Source organism: Bubalus bubalis, chromosome 20 (genome assembly GCF_019923935.1).
Source record: "Bubalus bubalis isolate 160015118507 breed Murrah chromosome 20, NDDB_SH_1, whole genome shotgun sequence".
NCBI classification, from domain to species: domain Eukaryota; kingdom Metazoa; phylum Chordata; class Mammalia; order Artiodactyla; family Bovidae; genus Bubalus; species Bubalus bubalis.
In genome coordinates this window covers 3,865,909-3,887,203 of record NC_059176.1, presented here as the reverse complement: position 1 = coordinate 3,887,203, position 21,295 = coordinate 3,865,909, and the positions used below count along the sequence as shown (strand labels likewise).

Below are 21,295 nucleotides of genomic sequence, written 5' to 3'. Positions count from 1 at the left end.
ACAGGTGAGGAAAGAAGGAGCAGCCTGGGGTTATGGAGGGTGAGGGCGGCCTCTCCCTGGGCACAGGCGCTGGCTGAGTCCCTGTTTCATCGAGAGGAGAGGGCTCTGGAGGCTGACTGGGCCTCAGAGGCCTAGATGAGCCTGTGGATTCCGTGCAAGCGTGCAGTCAGAATTTAAGTAGCCCGTAACTGGCTCCTTGAGACGAGGAGTCAGCACCCTCGTGTTTGTGGTTCAGTTCGTCACGCCTCATTTAGGCCACTCTTGTGTTTGTGTGTTTTTACACAGTCATCTCATTTATGCAGCACAGTGAATCTTTTGCGTCATATTTCCCCTTCTCCGTTCCTAGCCTGTGCCTGAGAGGGCAGCGTTCACTAAGGGAGTCTTCCTGCTGTCACTTCATCTGTGTGTCCTGGGACTTCCCTGGGGGCCCAGTGGTTACAACCCTGTGCGGCCAGTGCTGGGGGTGCAGGCTCGATTCCCGGTTGGGGAACTAAGATCCCACATGGCACGTGGCACAGCCAAAATATAAATAAGATGACAGTAAGAATGATCAGCTAATTAGAATTTTTTTAAAAAAACGCTATATGTCTTTAGTTAATTTTCATGAAAGTATTGTGTGCTTATTTTAGCAATACTGAGCAATGTAGAGACGTTTCAGAAAGAAAAACTACACATAGCCATAACACTCCACGGTAATTACCATTGATATTTTGAGAATGTTTCTTTTTATGTTCATATTATTTCTGAAAAATTATATACTGCTTTGCTCACTTATTTTTACTTTACAAATCCATAAGTACTTTCAATAAATGTGTAAAAAATTTCACTGTGTGGGATAATCCCTTTGATGTTAAGGTGTTTTCTAGTATTTTAGAATCATAAATTTAAAATGTGATGCTCTCAAAATGAATAAAATACTTTGAATTAACATAGGAGGTGAAAGACTTGTCTGCTGAAAGCATTCAAGAACACCCCAGTAAATGCAAAAGACGTGTGTTCATGGATTGGAAAAGTTAGTATTGTTAAAACCTCAGCAGTGCCCAAGAGATCCACAGATCCATTGCAATCTCAATCAAAATCCTAACAATGTTTTTTCCCAGACATAGAAAAAAATGCATTCTAAAATTCACATGGAATCTCCAGGGACCCAGGATAACCACAACAATATTGAAAAAAAAGAACAAAATTGGAAGTCTTACATTTCCTGATATCAAAGCTTACTGCAAAGTTACAGTAGTCAAATCAGTGTGGTACTGACCTCCTTGGTGGTCCAGTGGTTAGCACTCTGTGTTCCCAATGCAGGGGGTCCGGGTTCAATCCCTGGCCAGGAAGCTAGATCCCACATGCCCCAACTAAGAGGTCACATGCTGCAATTAACACCCAGCACAACCAAATAAATATATATATATATATATATATATATATATATATATATATAAACCAAGACATAGACACCAGGAGTGTAAGAGATCAAGAAGTAAAGTGCCACGTGTATGGCCACATGGTTTTCTAGGATGCCACCACTCTGGGAAAAGGACAGTCTTTTCAACAGTGGTGCTGGAAAAAAGTGGATATCCACATGCAAAAGAATGAAACTGGACCCTTATTTTATACCGAACCTAAAAATTTAACAGAGTGGATCAAAGACCTAACACTGCCTTAGAGGAAAACATAGAGGAAAGTGTGTCATTAGACTTACCAGTGATATCTCAGACGCAACACGAAAGCACAGGCAAGGAAAGCGAAAGTAGATAAATTGGACTACATCAGAATTTAAAACTGTGCAGCAAAGGACACAAGCAGCAAAATGAAAAGGCAACCCGTGAAACGGGAAGAAGGATTTGAAAATCATCTATCTGATGAGGGATTAATATCCAAAACTTATAAAGAACTCTTGCAACTCAACAACAAGAAAACAACCCAATGTAAAAATGTGCAAAGGACTTGAGTAGACATTTCTCCAAAGGACATACAGAAATAGCCATTAAGCACATGAAAACATGATTAATATTTCCAATTGTTAGGAAAACGCACATCAAAACCATTGAGATACCACTTAACACCCACTAGGATGGCTGCTGTCAGAAAAACAAAAACTAGCCAGTGTTGGTAAGATGTGGAGAAATTGGAACCCTTGTGCACTGCTGGTGGGAATGTAAAATGATGCTGCCACCTCAGCCCCCTGATGTGCAGAGCTGACTCATTGGAAAAGACCCTGATGCTGGGAAAGATTGAGGGCAGCAGGAGAAGTGGGTGACAGAGGATAAGATGGTTGGATGCCATCACTGACTCAATGGACATGAGTTCAAGCAAGCTCCAGGAGATGATGATGGACAGGGAAGCCTGGCGTGACCCAGTCCATGGGGTCACACAGAGTCGGAGATGACTGAGCAACAACAACAGTGTGGAGAACAGCGTGGCAGTTCCTCAAAAAGCTAAAAATAGAATTACTGTAATTTTTGGAGAATTATTTTTGGAGAATATACCCAAAAAACTTGAAAGCAGAGACTTAGACATTTGTATATTCATATTATAGCAGCATTATTCACAACAGCCAAAAGGCAGACACAGCCTGTGTCTATCAAGGGATCAATAGAACAAAATGTGGTATATCCCTGCAGTAGAGTATTGTCCAGTCTTAAAAAGGGAAGAAATTCTCGCACATGATGCAACACAGCAGAACCTTAAGGACATGACACTGAGTGAAATAATCCAGTCACCAAAGGACAAAAGCTGCATGATCCCACTTGTATTAAATATCAGGTACCCAGAGTCGTCATAGTCAGAGAGACCGAACGTGCAGGGGCCGAGGGGAAGGGGCTGGGGTGGAAGTGTTAATAGGGACAGATCTCCTGTCCTGCAAGATGAAGCGAGTTCTGGGGATGGATGGTGGTGGCGCTAGCAGAACACTGTGAGTGTGCTTATGCGACGTAGGGCGTTACGCTTGGAAATGGTAAAGACGGTCAATGTCATGTTACGTGTGTGCATGCTGCTCTTCAGTCGGGTCCCATTCTCTGTGACCCTAAGGACTCTAGCCCGCCAGGCTTCTCTGTCCATGGAATTCTCCGGGGAAGAATACTGGAGTGGGCTGCTGTGCCCTCCTCCAGGGGATCTTCCCAACCCAAGATCAAACCCGTATCTCATTACATCTCCTGCATTGCAGGCAGGTTCTTTACCACTGGCACCACCTGAGAAGTACTTTAGCACAAATTTTTAAATAACTATTTTTTTAAAACATGATGCTCACTCATGGCTACCTACATTTCTGGAATAGACTCCCAGAAGTGAAATGACTTAAAGAATCTTTACATATTGCCACATTTTATTGCCAATCCTTATTTTCCAAAAGGATCAGAACAATTTATAGATTTGTTGTCAAGGTTACAACATACCTTTACCAGTATTAATTATAATTTTTAAAATTATTGCTGATTTGACAGATGAATACTTTTTTCATACAAAGACGAGATGGTTAGATGGCATCACCGATTCAACGGACATGAGTCTGAGCAAGCGCCGGGAGATGGTGAAGGACAGGGAAGCCTGGTGTGCTACAATCCATGGGATCCCAAGGAGTTGGACAAAACTGAGCAACTGAACAGCAACAACTGATCAGTTCTAGTTCTTTTGCAAACTGGATCATTTGAACTCTGAGGTCTTAGTTTTTTTCTAATTATTGTTGTTGTTGTTCAATCGCTAAGTCCTGTCTGACTCTCTGTGACCCCATGGAGTGCAGCACATCAGGCCTCTCTGTCCCTCACTGTCTCCCAGAGCTTGCCCAATTTTTTTGAGTAAATTACAGTATATTATTAACTCTTGTAATTATAGCATTTATATTTCCTTTTGATTTTTGGAGGGAACGTATAGAAATTTGGTGAATATTTTAATGTGAGGAATATCCCCTAAGCATTGTCCAGTGTCTTTTAATTATCCTTTTCTAGCTTGAGAATCGATAGTCACTTCCCTTTTCTTCTCAGCACTGTGGGGATTTGGGGGTGGGGCTGCTTTGATTTTTTGTAACTGCATTTTTTTGGACCATCTATTGTATTTTGGTGTGAGGTGAGGACTTGGATTTTTGCCCACAGGTAACCGTTAGTTACCTGGGTAATCATCACCTTGCCATGGTTCCGAGCATCCTTCTGTATCCAGATGTTACGCTTGTGTAACCACACTCGCTGTGTCAGGGGCTGTTGCTTTCTGTCCCAAGACCTGTCTCCAGTCTACATCATACTATCCTCAGTTCATCAACTTTATAGTTGGCAGGACCTGCTTTTCTCGTAAGTAGTGTTCTCATTCTTCATGCTTTTTATTTTTCCAAGTGAACTTTAGAATTACCCAGAAACATAAGACGCCTCCTCTGGATTTTGAATGAAATTGCTTTAAAACTATAAATCAGTTTGGGGAAATGTTAACATCAGCTTATTTATCATGTGTGTGCTTCCAGTCCAGAAACATACCTTATCTTTTTTTGTTCGTCTTTTTTTTTCTTTCTCCATATTATTTATGTTTGTTTGCTTATTTATATTTTGGACTCTTATTTCACCAGTGATTTTCAGATCACAGACTTCAAGTTCTTTAAAGAGCTACTTCATATGCATAAGGCTTCAAAAGAGCATGGGGGAAAATCGCTAATAAAGTTGAGATCTTTTGATCCGAGATCATTAGGAAAAATACATCAAGAAGTGTCTTCCCTTTTTCTTTGACTTTAATCTATATATTTTATATAAAGATTCTCGGAGTCTTTCCCTGTTATTTCTTCATTCCACTCATCAGCACGGTCTTAGTTAGGACAGGCACATTTCCCCTTCTCATCTCATATGAAATATTAAACTGTTTGAGAACAAATCACTCTGTCTCTTTAGGGTACAGATCTGCATTAAGCATCTGCTTTCTGACCCCTGGGGAAGCCCCCTGCAAGCCTCGATCCTGTCTGCACTTGAGTCTGAGTTATCTGAGTGTGAGGTGACAGTGAGTCCTCGGAGAGCCATCCTCACGCATCTGATGGACTCAGGGGGTCAGCAGCCAGGATCTACATTCACAGTACCTGCCTCAGAGCACCGGCTGTTCAGAGAGCAGAGGAGCCGGGCAGGTGGGCCGCAGGTGGGCTCAGGTGGGGAGCGCCCGCTCACATGACACCCATTCCCCGTTGCTTGTTGTAAGTGAATTCATGGCCCAGCTTTGGGATCCAGCAGTGTCCTTCAGCTCTGTGGACGAGGGGCCAGGGTAGGATTTGGTGTGCTTTTATTAGAGTATTTTTTAATGGCTATTGATCCACACAGTAAAATACTACCTTCTTACTTAGTGTGGGGCACCTAATAAGCACCCCTGAACGACCACAGTTCGTTTGCTGGTTGAAATGGGGTGCGTGCCAGCCCACAGGTGTAACTGCAAATCCTAGCCCACTTCTAACTGCTGTGAGTCATGTTTAGAATCCAAAGGGCTTTTTGGTTCTTGTTCACAAATTGGGGAAAGTGGGGGTGGCGGGAGTTGTGTGAGAACTTATAAAGCGAGAAGACATGGTTTGGACAGACTTAGTTGTGTGTGTGTGTGGAGTGAGGAGTTTTTTTCAGTTCTGCCTGGCACAGAGACTTTTCTCATAGCGTATTCACTTTCATTTGAAGCTAGTAATAACCTTATTATAGGGAATCATCTCACCAGCACACACATACACCCCTCCCCAGGATACTCTGATTCAGAAATGATGTCCTTTCTTGGAGCAGCTTTTTACATTAACCTTTTTTGAAGATAGGAGACTAAGATCTGAATAACAGCTTTTAATACTAGCCCCATAAAAAGAAGGGAAATATCTTTTTTAATTAAAAAATTTTAATTTAAACAAAATATGAGAAATAAAGTGGTATGTTGACGCTTTTAAGGTGTAAAAATAAACACTTGCATTTTATTTTATGACTTTAATTTTCACAGCCAGGTGGTATAAATACCTTTAATTTATAGCACTTTCTAGCTACTGCATTTAAAACTTTCATTTTCCATGTAATTTTTAAACTGAATTTTTCCAATAAAAAAAATTAGACCCTGAGGAAAAAAAAAAACACTGTTTGAGGATTATTAGTTCATAACTTGGTAGTAGGAAAAGGTGATAGAACAAGAGTCTAAACTAATGAATTGGGATTGTGTAATATTTAAATAGCAATTTGCATTAAAAAAAATAGGTTGCCCAAGTGCTAAATATGATACAGATATTAAAGTAATTAGAAAACAGGAGGTGGCCAGGTGGGTATAAGGTACCAGTGAATTTGGGGTACCAGATAAATGCGAAATTTAAAGTTCACGTAGACACATATGCATACTTTTTTTTTTTTCTTTTTGGTGGCTCTCTCCGAATCATTTGTTTATAGTCTGGCTGGACTTGTGGCCGCAGTCCTGCCCCTTGAAAGATGGGATCTTTGCCTAAAAGTTAGTGAGAAATAAAGACTGAGAAAGCCAAAAAATGTCCAGGCTTTTCACACACACTGACAGCCAAACAGAACGCTCTTTCCATTTGCAGTTTTTTAGTGTCATTTTAAGTTGCAGCTTCTGGCCAATCAGCAAGCCCTGTGCCTGCTGACATCACGAAGCAGCCAGTTCCCTCCAGCTGCAGAGAGCTTCAGTTTGTCTTTTTTTTTTAAACTAAAATGGAGGCTGGTTTCTTGCCTTAAGGAGTACATTGCCTTCCCCGCTGAAGTCTAGATGTTGACATGTAATAAAGCGGGCAGCAGGATGGTGGTGGATGCGGCCAGCTCCAATGGGCCTTTCCAGCCCGTGGCCCTTCTCCATATTCGAGGTAAGTTATTGTGTGTTTCACTGAAACGGAACCTTCTGTGGTTAGTTAATAAATGGCCATTGTGCTTCAGATAAGAAAAGCAGGAAGTCCTTTCTAGCAGAACTCACCCCGTTTCGCGGCAGACCTAACCGGAGGAGGCTGGGTGTGTCGCTGCAGTTTGGCATTTTACGAACTACTTACAGAATTTGAGTCTTGAGAGAGGCCTTGCATGCATAGTTCAAAGCTGGTTTTTCTGCTTTCTGCTCGTTCTCCCATCCCCCTTTCAGAGCCGTGCTGATGTCAAAGGATGTGAAGTCACTGCCCGGGGAGGGCGTTGGGTGGGGGTAGGAAGGAGAGGCGGGCGGACGCCTGGCCAAGTTGTCCGTGCGCAGAGTTTCTGTTAGAGATGTGTCGCTTGATTAACACCCCAAAGGCTTCACCGGGGACACATCCCTGAATTAAAGATGAACTGCAGTCAGAAAATATGTGGGAACGACCAGAAAAGAACTTCCCTTTTTAAAAGGATCGTTTTCGTCCTTGCCATGGAGCCTAAAAAGAGAAATACACTTGTGCTTTGAAATACTGAAATCCATTGTGGGTCATAATTTCTGAGCTGTTAGCCTTTTTGTGGGATAGTAGGATACACTTTGCATTTAAATAGGCTCTGTATTGACATTTGCCTTAACAATTTTAAGTGGCAGCAAGTTTTCAGTGTGTGTATAGATCACTTTTAATACAGTTTGCCAGTCGTAATTTATACAAAATTTGAATTCAGAATTTAGCTTAAAATTTATACAGAACTTAGCTTAAAAACACAATTACCACAGTAAATTGATAATTATATTAAAACATAGGTATCAGGATAATTGTGTACTTTTTCTTAAGCATTTAAAAATGTTTCTCATACACATTTTTTGTTCGTAATTGGGTGAAATAGAAAATGATAGTTAAGCTTCATCAAATCACTTTAAAATGTATATAATATCCCAGCTCTGTCCTAACAGAACAGAACTGTCAGGACCCGTGCTAAGGAAGGGTGGGGGCAAGATCTCCAGGTGACTAATAGTCTGGATGACTAAAATGCCAGGCAAGATTTTTCAGATCCTAGGGTGGACCCAGGGAAGGAAGATGAAACTCCATGAATACCCAGTCTGCTGGAATAAGATAGGGGTTGCCTTTTCTCTGCAAACCCTCTGTAATGAAGCTGGCGGCAATTAAGGTCCACAGTGACCAACCTGCAGGTCACTTTGTTTTTCGGTGCAGCCAGGAAAGAGCAAGCGTGGACCACAGTTACCACGCAGGTGTTCTAACAGGCTAAAACAAAATGATTGTGTTTCCATTTAAGTTCTTGAACAGGGACTGATTGAGTTAGCAATAAGAAAATTTTATTGCACATGAAATGTTTATTTTTAAACTTTTAAGGTATCTTCTAATAAATAACAGATTTTTGTTTTAGTTTGAGTTTAATGTACTTTTTTTATTTGAGCTATGAATTTATTCCAAACTGGAATATTTGATTTTATATCTTATACCACATTGATTTTTTTTTTTTTAATTCTAAGACTACTGTGACCAATCTGGGGTTTGTTTTTTTTTTTTTCTGTTGGTTGAACTGTTGGTTGTTCTCTAATTGTGAGGGGGAAAAGTAGTGAAGTGTACTAACCTACAAGAGGCTTGAGTTTTTAAGAAGGAATAACCGGTAGTAAAACTTAACTTCTGGTTCAAACAGTGAACTAGTTAAAACTTGAAAAACACTTGATTTACTCACAAGGACTTTTGAGGGCAAGCATATTCATGAGTGGTTTAGCAAAATTTATTTTTACTTTATTGGCTTTTAGAGTCTTGATCAGTTTCATCTCCACTTCGCCTCTCCTCTGTGCGTCCAGTGCTGAGGGTCCTTCCCCAGAGGACTCGATGGTTTAGTGGAGGGACCCACACAGGGGCCCCGGGGCAGAAGGCGCACGGGAGCTGAGTCTGGGCGGGTGTGGGGTGTGGGGAAGCGAGCGGGGGCCTGATGCCGCCTGGTGCCGGGAGCAGCCCGCAGCCCTGGGGCTCACCTCCGACTCCACTCCCCCATGTGTTTAGAGAAGAGGGGTCGTTCCCACAGAGGGAAAAGAACAGCCCGCGGCACACAGCCTGTAAGTGGTAGGGCCAGAATCCCAACCCAGGCAGTTTTGTTTTGTATGGAATTTTTCTTTAATTCATTTTAAAATAGAAAGTTTGGCTGTTTGTAGAGCCTTTTGCCACAGGATTGTAGAAATAGCAGTGTTTTCCCCCAACATTTTATCAATATCCATCTGTTTCACTGGCCTCTGATGGATGACAGTTTTGGGGCCTAGGATTCATTTCTTCATTCATTTTGCAAATACTTGAGTCCCTATCACCTCATGCCAAGCAGGTTCCTAATTAGGAGTATGAAGCAAGCACCGTGGCCCAGCTTTCAGAGCTTACAGTCCATAAACAATGCAGTTCCTGAATTGGTTAGTAGCCCCAGTTGGCTTGACACTCATCTCCTATTATGTAGCCTAGAGTTTGTGGTCAATATAGTGAATTAGCATGTCCTAAGAAGCGTGACAGGAACGTGTTGTTGAAACTTAGCCTAAATTTTTCTGTCTGGAGAAGGAGCGGCGTCACCTGGAACTTGGTGGCTGTAAATTTAGCTTGATGACTTAAATCCTGTCCTCCCGGGGCCGACCAGGAGACCTGTCTGTGGTGGCGGGAATGTCCTCTGTGCTGGCCACCGCGGTGCCCTCGGTCACAGGTGACTGCTGAGCCCTCAAAATGTGGCTAGTGCAACTGAGAGGTGGAATGGTTAATTTTATTTCGTTTTGGCTATTTGACATTTAAATAGACCTGTGTCTAGTGGCTCTTGTATTGAACACCACAGTTCTAGACTGGGATCGACAGACTCTTTCAGGAAAAGTCAATGTTTTTGGCCATGAAAGCAGCCCGCAGATAGGAATGACCATGTTCCAATAAAGCTTTATTTACAAAAACAGGGGGCCGGCCAGATTTGGCCCGTGGAGCATAGTTTGCCTCCCCCACCCCCAGCCCCACCACTGGTCAAGACTTTTCCTTGAATTTTAATTGCCGGTTTTAGCATAGTGAGATGTCTGTCACTTCCAGAGCCAGGTTTAAGGCAAGAATAGCCATGCCAAAAAAGATGATGATGGTCAGAAAGGAAGATCTGCTGTCCATTCGGATCCAGCTGGCTTTTATTCCGGCCTCAGGAAAGCCATTACGTGCTCTGATCTGAGAGTCGGTTGGCGAGTCCAGTCTCTGAAAGACTGATGGGTCGCCGAGGCCTGGTGGGGAGCTGGGGAGCAAATTGTTCTTTTTGTGTAAAACCCCTTTTTCTTGGGGAACGGAAGTCTGATTGTAGGAAAAGTTTGTCTTCTCACAAGTATTCCTGAGTCACCGATTCAAGGAAAGGTGTTTACCTTTCCAATAGAAACTTAGAGAAGAATGATCCGGGGGCAGTGTGGAGGCTGAGGCCCAGGGCTTCCTTTCTGCCTCAGCCCACCTGATGACTTAGCCCGTGCTGCTGAGCCCCGCTGCGCACGTGCACACGGGCTCCCAGGTGTGGGGTGCTCCTGCGTGGCTGAAGCCAGTAAACGTCGTGAGGGCGGCTGCCCCGCGCTGTCCTCACCCCCCAGAATTAGGAAGGAAATCGGGTCATCGACTACAGACAGTGAAAGCCCCCCTCAAAAGACCTCACCAGTGACTGTCTCTCCAAATAGAACTAGACGCAGGGTGTTTCCTATGTAGCTGTCCCTCCCTGTGAAGCGACTTTTTAGAAGTACACCTTGAAAGCTACCTGGAGTGAGCCTCTACGTAAAGCTGTTTCTCTCTCATCATTCCTGCCAGCGAGGAACAAGGAACGTAACCAGAGTAACAGAGAGCTCTCTGGGGGGTGGTGTGTGTTTATGTAAAGCCCGCACACCTTTTGTTAATTAGTCTTCTCTGAACTGATCATATTTTTTCATTAAAAGATGCTAATTATGTAGAAGAGTAAGGAGGTATGGTTAGTAGTCAGGCAAAGGGTGCTTTGCATCTAGGAACGGTCCGAGTCCTCCCAGGCACAGCCATTTGGGGTGCAGCACACCCCATTTCCATACGCCAGGTAGCCCCACGGGGCGGTTCTCCCCTGGGCCAATGACCTGCCAGATGTGACGAGCTTTTGTGAACACTGACTTGTTCTGCCCAGCCCTGCTGCCTGGGAGGTGGCTGGAACGTCCTTGACACTCTTCCCCAAGGTCACCAGCCTGTAAGTCCCAAGTCCATGGTCCTGCCCCTCCGCCAGCTCTGCGTCCCCAGGCCACTGCTGGTGGTTCTCCCAGAGGAAACAGCCACGTGTATCATCTTCTGATATTTCCTTTTGGCCTTTTCTGGAGACCCAGCTAGAGCAATCTTTGGGGGGCTCTTGATTTCCAAGTGATCAGATAGGACAAAGCACCCTTCCATCAGCTCGGGTCCTGGCCACGCAGAACATCCCAGACCAGAGGCTGGGGCGCGGGCCCCTGCCCCATCTCCCCCCGTCCACTTCCAGACAAGGCCCGCCGCACCTCCTCTTCCCTGTCAGATGGAAAAGGACCATCAAGGATGCAGGGAACTCCCAAGCCTGGGCTAGTTTCTCTCACTAATGTACTTAAGGAAAAGTCTTGCTTATTCATCTTGGAGAGACATTGGCTCACGTGCGCAAGGACAAACTGCAACAGCCAGAAAAAGCTGGTTTTGTTTTAGGTCCTTGAATTATTCATAAATCAAAAACCCTTCTAGTTGAAAAGAAAAACGCAAGAGATATAACAGTCGAACATAGTGAATGACTCTGTATCAGATGTTTGTTCTAACAACAAAACAAAAATCAAACCTGCAGAAGACATTCGTGTGGCTGTTGTGGAAAGCTGAGTAGAGCAATATGGAATTTTGTATGGAATTACCATTAGTTTCAAAGGGATTCTGATTTGTAGGAACTTTCCTCATCTTTAGGAATTGCAGATGGAAGTATTTAAATACGGGTGAAGTACCACGGTCTCTGCACCTTACTTCAAACAGCAGAGAGAAAAATAACTGTAAAGCAAAATATGCTCATATCCCTAGTTGAATCTAGGGAAGTGGGTATATAGGTATACAAGTATATACAAGGAATACAAGTATTCGCCTTCCATGTAGGTTTAAACTTCTTCATAATGTTTGAAATGTCTTTAAAGTGTTCTGCTTTAGAAAAAAATGTGCAAAGGACATGTAATTACTTAGAAATTGTTTCCTAAGCAGTGAGCAGTGGTCTTTCATATTCAAGCTTGGGCCTTTCTTCTGTTTTTGCTTTTACTCCTTTGCTAACAAATGAGTGGCCCGTGGTGAAATGATAAGGCAGGGGCGGGGTCATCTCGGGTGGGCTGGGGCTGAGACCCTGTAGCCCAGCGCCTCGCGGGTGGGTTCCCTGACAGCCACACCATCTTACCGAACAGTGTTTTGCGGGGTGTACACCTTTTTTATTTTTAATGTTTATTGGCATTTTTATTGGTCTTTTAAAATGTAACAGTTTAAAACACACTCTCAGGTAAAAGCAAAGTTCCCTCTGAACTTGACAGGCGGGGTGCTCAGTGGTTAAAGGCGGGGTTCAGAAGTCACGGGGGTCCCCACTGTGGGTTAGCTGAGCCATTTCCGGCAAGCTCACTCATTTTCCTGCCAGAAATGGGAAAGAAATAGGGGGTTGTCAAAGGATCTACCTCTCTGGATTTTATGAGGGTTAGTTAAGTGAGTGAATACGTGTGAAACACCACACGGTGCCCAGAGTGCTGCGAGCCCATGGGCCGTGTTCATGGTTGCCGCGGTTGTCCTCTCTTTTCTAGGTCACGGTGGTAATTTAGAGCCCAGCGCCTTAACCGCAGCTTGTTTTATTTTTCTGCCGCTGTGTTGCCTGTATCTGCATCTCTGTCTCTCTCTGCTCTCTCTCCCTCCCCGTTTACCAAGCCTCTCTTCCTGCAATTTGCTTGTCATTTCACCACCTGGAGGAAGTCGGTGTCACTGATGACCCTGGAGTGTGGGCCGTGTTCTGCTTATAGATCGCATACAGAATTGCCTCATCAGGCGACCCCCGGATGATCATCAGCCGCTCCGTTCGGCGTGTACTGATGACCCCCATTCAGACTTCTTGCTCTCAGGGGTCCAGCCTGTAACAGGAAATCAGCATTTAATACAGTCGTCTCCTCACACCATTTTTAACTCTTTTGAAGAAAGCCAGTTTAGCATAAGATTTTTAAGGAATTCTCCTTTAAGAAGTTAGAAATTTTATCTGTGGTTAGTCCCAAATAGGATGATAGTTGGTTGTTTTTAAATGCAGATGTTGCTTTCTGATGTGTTAGTAATTTGACTTCCAAAAGTTTACTGTCATATGGTCAAATCCCATTTTGTTAGAATTCCTGAATTCCTTTTTTGTGTGGGGATTTTTAAATTGGGATAGTATTTGATGGGACTTCCCTAAGTGGGCCCGTGGTTAAGGCTCCGGCACTTCAGATGCTTGGGACGCAAATTCAGTCCCTGCTTGGAACTATTGGGTTGGCTAGAAAGTTCCTTCAATTTTCAGGTTAAAAAATAAACCTTTCATTTTTACCAAAAACTTTATTGAACAACCCATTTTGTTCCACTGCCTTCTGCCATTTTTCAGGCAACTTCATAGTTCCATCTTCCCAAAACTGTTTATCTTTTTGAGCAAAGAACTGTTCCAGGTGCATTTTAACAGTCTTTCAGGGAATTGAAATTTTTCCCATTAAGAGAATTTTGTAAAGGTTGAAATAAATAGAACATCCAAAGGTGCAATGTCTGGTTAGCACGGCTGAAGAATCAGAGCTCCAGCCAAGCTGTAACGATTGTTGCCTGATCATCAAAGCCACATGTAGTCTTGTTGCGTTATGCTCATGGAAGATGAGGATGCGTTTTTCTGTCAGCTAATTCCAGACACTTTTCATGTCGAGTGCTGCTTTCAGTTGGTCTCGTTGGGAGCAATACCTGTTGGAATCCATCATTTGGTTTTCCAGAAGGAACTCGTGCTAGAGGACTCCCTCCCAATTCCACTGTGTGCACAATATCACTTTCTTTGGATGAAGACGGGTACCTTTGGGGCAGTTCATGGTGGCTCACTTCGCTAGCCCTGCAATCTCTTCCATTCCACATTATTATACAGCATCCACTTTTCATCACCCGTCACAATTTGTTTTAAAAATACAACATTTTTTGTGACGTTTAAGCAGAGTCACATGAGGAAATATGGTCAAGGTTCCCCCACCCCTCGCCGCTTTACTTACGTGGAACCCAAACATCAAAGCGATTAACATAACCAAGCTGGTGCAAATGATTTTCAGTGTTTGATTTGGGTATTTTGAGTATGTCGACTAGCTCCTGTGGCGTATAACGATGATTGTTCTCAGTTAATTTCTCGATTTGGTCACTATCGACTTCAACTGGTCTGCCCGACCGAGGAGCATTGTCCAGCGAGAAACCTCCAGCACGAAACTTCACAAACCACTTTGACATATTCCATCAGTCACAGCACCTTCTCCATACACTGCACAAGTCTTTCTTTTTGCATTTTAGTTGCGTTTTTACCTTTCTTGAAATAATAAAGCATAATATGCTGAAAGTGTTGCTTTTTTTCTTCCATCTTCAATGGCTACTACAAATGGCTACACAACCCAATTTGGTGTTCGTTTTTTTTAACTCATGCTGATATGACACCTGTCACAATGCAATTTAAGAAAATTGTTTCGAATGAAGTAAAAGGCAACAATGCTACAAGAAGCATCTTATGGGAAAAAAACAAAGAATTTGGCCAATCCACATGCCACGCACCCCCCAAAAAAAGATAGTATTTGAACCAACTGAGATCCAAACTATAACCTTCTACCTTACTGTTTCAAGGTTTAATATTGTAGTATTTCTGATAGAACTTGAGTTGTTAACACCTGTTTGATTAACCTTTTCAGTCTCTGCCTTGTCTTTGATGCGTGTGAGCTTCATTTGAATTTCTGTCTGCTTGTTGTGTTATTCACTAGCAATGTGTTCTAATTGTGGTAGTTCAACTTATACAGTTATGAGCATAGTAATGTTTCCTAAGGAACAAGCCCAGTTTTCCTAAATTGCTGGTCTTTTATGTTTGGTAACTTCAAGGAGGAAGAAGAGCCGGGGACCAGGGGAGGCACGGTGTATGTTTGTAGACCTTTTTGGCATATATACAACCAGAAGTAGTTGTTCTCTCCTGGTAGTAGGCCAGGCTTCTCCAGGGGTGGCATATGATAACATTGTATTCACAACTCTGCAGGTGTCCTCAGTGTTTGCATAAAGCAGCGGTCCCTGGGCCCCTGGAGTCCCTGAGATACTTCCAAGGGAGCTGCAAGGTCACAGTGGTCTCCAGAATTGCAGGCAGATTCTTTTACCATCTGAGCCACCAGGGAAGCCCTTTCTCAAGAATACAGCAGCCTTTTTTTTGCCTGTGTGGCCGTTTGCCCTGATGGTGCAAAGGCAGTGATGGGTAAAATGGCTCCTTTCGCGGAGCGGGCCGTGGTGCCCAGCTGGAGACCACCACGCACCCCACCATGTCGCACGAGTCTGACCCAAGTCGATCCTTGATGAAGGATGAAAGCCTTTGCTCACACACCTTTTAATAACGCTCTGTGGATGACAGTTCACATGAAGCCCGCGGGCGTGCTGCAGTGCTGCGATGGTCTCCAGGAATACTGCGCAGCTGTGTGAGTTGCGAGCTGAACTGGCCACTTTTTTCAGGAACATTATTTTTACTTGAAAGAACAAGAGACAGACAAATGGGGTTAGTAAGACCTGAGTATGTGACATATGTTTTCTCGAAAGTGAAGTGAAAGTGAAAGTCACTCAGTCGTGTCCAACTCTTTGTGACCCCATGGACTATACAGTCCATGGAATTCTCCAGGCCAGAATACTGGAGTGGGTAGCCTTTCCCTCCTCCAGGGGATCTTCCCAACCCAGGGATCAAACCCAGGTCTCCCGCATTGCAGGCGGATTCTTTACCAGTTGAACCACCAAAGAAGCCCATTCTCAAAAAGGAATGAAGGAAGCCTGTCGGTTCAGGGGACAACAGTGGCAGTCTTAGTTGCCCAGGATAAAACTCAAACTTGTAAGCAGAAGCTTGAATTTTGGGGAACTGCCAGTGTGAGCTTGACAGCTCCCAGCGCTGACGATTTCTGATGATACTAACAAACGGGGCTTCTTGATCTGAACGACAGAAGAGCTGCATGACTGCACACCAACACATTCAGAGATGCTGCAAACATTTGTGGGCAGGAGAGACGTTCAAAGTGGAGGACACACCACGGGGTTTGATGTCACTGAAACATCGTCAGTATGGTTTCAGATTCCACGTTGCAGCTAAGCTTTCAGAAACTACCGCTTGTTGAACATTAGCATAGACTCAAAGAAGAATAACCACAGTTTTTTTTAAAGTCATTGAAATACCTCCCTTTTCCAGCTAAACATGTGGTGAAGACTGGGCTGCTTTTTGTATACTTCAACCAAAGTACCATATCAGACAACAGTTTAGACGCAGAAATGCAGGTCTACCTGTCTTCTATTAGGTCAGACTTTATAAAGAGATAAGCAAAAATATAAAACAGTATCATTTTTCTTGCTATTTTTTAATACAGGTATTCTCATGATATTTCAGCTAACATGCAATGAGCCTGTTACCTTAAGTGAATCAGTCAGTACGTGTTTTAAACCCTCTCTAATCTGGTATCAGTAAGTAGAATCCATATGATCCATGCTCTTCAGGGTCCTCCAGACTGTTTTTAGAGGACCTGATTCTGACACCAAAAACAAGTGAAAACCCTTGGCCCAAGAAAGCTCTGTAGCATGAGCGGGACTTGCTGGACCCTGTTTTTACTAAGTCTCTGTATTTTTCTCTCCTCCTCTCTCAAAAAGAAAAAAAAAAAACTTTCCAGATTAACTAATCAGCTAATAATATATGTAGGCCTCCGGGGCCACAGTGGGAGCCAGTGACTGTGCCCAGCGTGTGGGTAGTGGGGTCACCCCAGGACTGGGCCCTCTCTTTTGGCATTAATTGGCTCCCTTTTATCTTTTTCTGATCTTTTTTAAAAATCCATATGTGAATATTGCCAACTAAAATTATCCCTAGCCTTATCCCCAAAATGAGTCTCCTACCTTCCCTGGCATCTCAGAGAAAATCGTTTGGAATTTGCTGTGTATCATTTTACACGTGTGTGTGTGTGTGTGTGTGTGTATTCACACCAAGTAATGTAAATATGGATTTGTCTACTGACTGGAAGTATATAATATTTTTTGTTTTCTGTTTTTTTGTGGATTTTTTTTCCCGGCGCCTCGCAGCTTGTGGATTCTCCGACCAGGGATTGAACCCAGGCCCTTGGCAGTGAAAGTGTCCAGTCGTAACCTCTGGACCACCAGGGAATTCCCTGGTTTTTTTTTTTTATCTAAGACAAAAAAGCTAGCGTGATAGTAGTTTTGGAAAACTAAACCTTTGACAAGGTTTTAACGTGTTGATAGCTTTGTGAACTAGTTCCTGATGCTCTTAGCTAAGTGTAACATTATAGTATCCTGAATCGTGCTGTATATACATACACCGTATAAACTCTTTAAGTGCAGTCCCACACTTCTCTGCGGGTTGGGTTTAAACCCCCCTGGGACGAGGTGGGCATCTGGCTCGTGCCCAGGCCGTCCAGGGGTGATCTCGGGCTCGTGCCCAGGCCGTCCAGGGGCGATCTCGGGCTCGTGCCCAGGCCGTCCAGGGGTGATCTCGGGCTCGTGCCCAGGCCGTCCAGGGGCGATCCCAGGCGCTCGCAGCACACAGCCAGGTGGCACCGAGGCTCCGTGCTCACCGTGCAGAGGTCCAGACGGAGCGTCCGCGGGCGGACCTGCCCAGGCAGTGAGCGGTGAGGCCTGTCGGACTGGAGCCGGGCGGGCTTCTCCCCACCTCCCTGCTGGAAATGTGGCCCCTTCTCTGTGCTTGAGGCCTGGTCCCCAGGAGTCATCTTACCTGAGACACCACCGGTGACCCTCCTTGGCCTGCTTTTTAGAATATTTTCCTACATGTTGAGAACACTGGGGTTTTGTCAGTTTAGCAGACCCCCTCTTAAATTAGATCCAGTCATGCCGCAGTCGAGCTGTCGGATTCAAGGCTAAGGCCTAACAGTGTGTCTTACGGGGTTACTGGGGTCCTTGGCTGTCTGCAGACCTTCCTAAGTCTGTGAATGTGCTATATTTTTAAATGCGTTTGATTAAATTACTTGTTTTTCAAGGGAATTGAAAGAAAAGAGCTGAGATTCAAATTCTAGCCTCCTGTCCCTGAGGACAGAAGCACGTGATGAGAATAAGCAGATTGCTCCTTTTATCCTTAAGAGAAATGCTACGCTGGTAGAAAACTTAAGTGACTGGTTTTTTGGTTTGGGTTTTTTTTTTTTTAATGACTTTAATAAATTTAAAAACATTATCTCTTTGCAATAAAGTCACAAATGACATTTTATTGAAGAAGGATTATTCATCTTAAACAAAGGTTAACTTAAGTTTACACTTTAAGCCAAAGTTAAACTTGCAAAGTCCTGAAGTCTTTTTGCTTATCTTCTTCCTCTCTGCCTGCTTCTTCCCATTAAGCACTCCCCTTTCTTATTTTGTCTCATTTATTCTTCAGATGAGGCCGTCAGATCTTGAAACTGACCTTTTCTAAGGCATGTAACTTTCCTTGGGTTGACTTATTCAAATAATACAGTGTCAGTGGATATGAATTTTGGATTTTTCACTTCTAAGTTTTGTGCACCAATTAAATATAAAATTTCAAATATTGATCTTGAATTTTAGCACTTAATTTGATATGCGTTGCAATTGTCAGTACCCAATTAAACAAACATAGACCGTCCCATCTGCCTGGTTTGGGAAAACACCTTTGGGGAGTATCACACATATATGCCCTCACATGTGTCTCTAAAGCCAAACACCAACTTAGTTCAGTCTCTAGCCTTGTTGTTTAGTATATTGCCTTGATCATCTGCTTATTTGAGCCTTTCTTCCGTTTTAAAAAAGGAGGAGAGCCCTGAAGTGAAATGTAAGCTAAACCGGGATTATAATTTTAACACTACATCATCTTAAAAAATATAAAGGGGCGTTTAAGAAGCATATTCAGTAACGTGTTCTCTGCCAGGAAACAGGGACCTATCAGCCAGTTACTCACCTTGACTGTGACATCCATAGTAACTCAGACACGCCACCCAGGTAAATATTTAGATGGGCTAGGAGTGTGCAGAACCGGGGAGGGCCGCGCAAGGGCTGATGCAGCTCGGGCATCAGCCATCCCAGCGCGTGGCCCTGCGTCCTGTCTGGTACAACGAGCACTGCCGTCATCCATTTCTTGCAGTGTTTTCCAAAATTGTATGGCTAGAGAGAAGCTGTGTGGGAGGGCCAGCTTACTCAGGGCAGTTCATCCTCCCGTGCGATACTCAGAGGCTGGTGGAGGCTGCGGTTGTTTGTCATTAGCGCCCAGGAACCTTTTTCATCTTCAGAGTACCTTGCAGGTGCTCATTAACCATGCCCTCTCTCCTACGAGGCAGCAAACAGGTTTTATTAGTCCCTCTTTTACAGCTGTGGAAGCCAAAGCAGAGAGGTTCCTGGCCTTGCCCGAGGTCAGAAGGACGAGCTCCTGGGTTTCCTGAGTCACGACTCCGGGCCCACACCCCTCTGATGTGCACACTGCCGCTCTCAGCCCCTTTATCACAGACATCTAGCAGCGCGGTGCTTTCTGCTCTGTTTCTCACAGGGGTGCAGAGTGCCGTGCAGCTGGAACCAGGTTAGTTGATCTTATGGTATCATCTAGAAAAGCAAGAGATGCAGATTCTGGGTCTTGAAGGTAAGGGCCGTGCCTTGGGGGTTTGTGGGTACAGATGAAATTAACTGAGTGGAGCCTTAAAGTGCACCCACTTGCCCTTAGCATAACCTGGAAGCTCCTGTTGAAGGAACACAGTCTCCGGGACTGCTTTCCACTTGGTCCGAGGACCTTGCACGTCCCAAGAGACTTACGTCAAAGCTTTGTTTTCACCATAGCTAACAAAGAGTATTTCGATGCTGAACATAGACTTACTACTGGTAAAGATTCCTCATAAGTGATCTTAGAATTTAGAACAAAGTAAGATATATTGTTCTGTTGTAATAGAATTTGGAGCTTTCAGGCGGTAGGGAGGAGAGACATTCTTCATCTGAAAACTGGCTGTTTTAGTATAAGCATTTGTCCAAGGGGAAACAGTAGGCAGGACAGCTGCTTTTGGATGATGTATACAATTGGGAGGATGTTTACATTTTAAAAATAGTTTTTTAACAGCCAGTGAACTCATGTTCCTGATTTTCATAAAGCTCTGAGATGTTTCCTTCCTCATTCTTTGCTCCGAGAGCTCCGTGCACGTGTTCTTGTTGGATTCAGCGCTGGTAGTATAGCAGCACGACGGCCGTCGTTGTGCCGGATAAGGTTAAAATTCAGACCCCAGATTTTTAGTCCACCAGGTTTGTTTTGATGGGAAGGAAAACTTGATGGAATATAGAGAACAAAATTTAGTTGTGACCTTCTGCCTTCTGGCCCCCTAAAGCTTTGTCTCCTTCCCTGAACAAATATTTATAAATCACCACCCTGGTGGTCGGTGCTGTGCTGGGCACTGAAGGTGCACGTCTGGGCACCTTCAGGTTGGCACCGGGGAGGAGAGAGTGGTCTGGCACCAGGTTGGCACTGGGGAGGAGAGAGTGGTCTGGCTGGTTGGGGCGGGGGCGGGGAGGCCTCACCAAAGTCATCCTGGATAAGCTCACCGGTGGTCCCCAGGCGCTGGCAGGGACCAGGGGTGACTCGTTCAGCACATCGGGCAGTGTGTTATGACGGGTGTGGTGAGAGAAGCGCTAGAAAAGGGTTTTTGTCAAGTAAGCAGCATCTCTTTGTGGACCAGAAGTGGAGACCATCAGGGAGCTAGGAGTGAGAAGACTGAGCTGCAGACCATGGTTGTCACACAGGAAGGCAGGGCCCCGGTTACTCCCACAGTGAACCTCAGAGACAGGCGAGAAGCTGATAACTTTGGTAGGGAAATGCCCGGGTTATCACTGTGTGTGTATGCTGTAAACATATTCCTATTCAAAAAACTAAAAGGGAGACAAAGCATTAAAGTGGAGGGCATGTGTGGTTACTCATCTTTCCGTGTTCCTGTGCTCCTAGCTAACTAGTTAGAACATGGTGTGGAAAGGCCACTGTCACGGACTTGGATTTGAGACGTGACCAGAGGTTCGCTTGGCCAGCCCTGGCTGCAGAGCCCGGGATGCAGGAAGGCTCTCAGTCACCTCCACTTCCTAACCAGGGCCTCACTCAGACTATATGGTTCTGGTTGAACTGACCTTTCCCCGTTGCATTTCACTTTGTCGCATGAACCAGTTTTGCTGTATTTCAGGTGTCATCACGGTGCGGTCAGCCCTCTTCCTTTCTTGCATGTGGGTGGTGAGGCTGTCAAAACC

The 21,295-nt window shown here is 44.3% G+C and overlaps 1 protein-coding gene and 1 long non-coding RNA gene across 27 annotated transcripts in view; one reads left to right on the top strand and one right to left on the bottom strand.

Annotated features, from left to right (window-relative positions):
* PPP2R5C (protein phosphatase 2 regulatory subunit B'gamma) overlaps positions 1-21,295 on the top strand; it is a 142,291-nt gene that overhangs the window by 37,074 nt on the left and 83,922 nt on the right. For 3 of the 26 annotated variants that reach the window (XM_044933057.2, XM_044933063.2, XM_044933062.2), the window contains exon 1: positions 19,469-19,601. The exons of 3 other annotated variants lie outside the window; for them this stretch is intronic. In XM_044933057.2, coding sequence (XP_044788992.1) covers positions 19,496-19,601 — 106 coding nt within the window. In that variant the 5' untranslated portion in view covers positions 19,469-19,495. Of the gene's footprint in view, positions 1-6,553; positions 6,785-19,436; positions 19,602-21,295 lie in introns of those variants that run through there. 20 more of the 26 variants (XM_044933055.2, XM_044933058.2, XM_044933060.2 and 17 more) reach the window with 16 other exon arrangements.
* Positions 12,764-19,127, bottom strand: LOC123330839. Its single transcript, XR_006547038.2, has 3 exons — positions 18,990-19,127; positions 15,417-15,555; positions 12,764-12,936 (listed from the first exon to the last, which is right to left on the bottom strand). It is a non-coding gene; the product is annotated as an uncharacterized LOC123330839 (long non-coding RNA).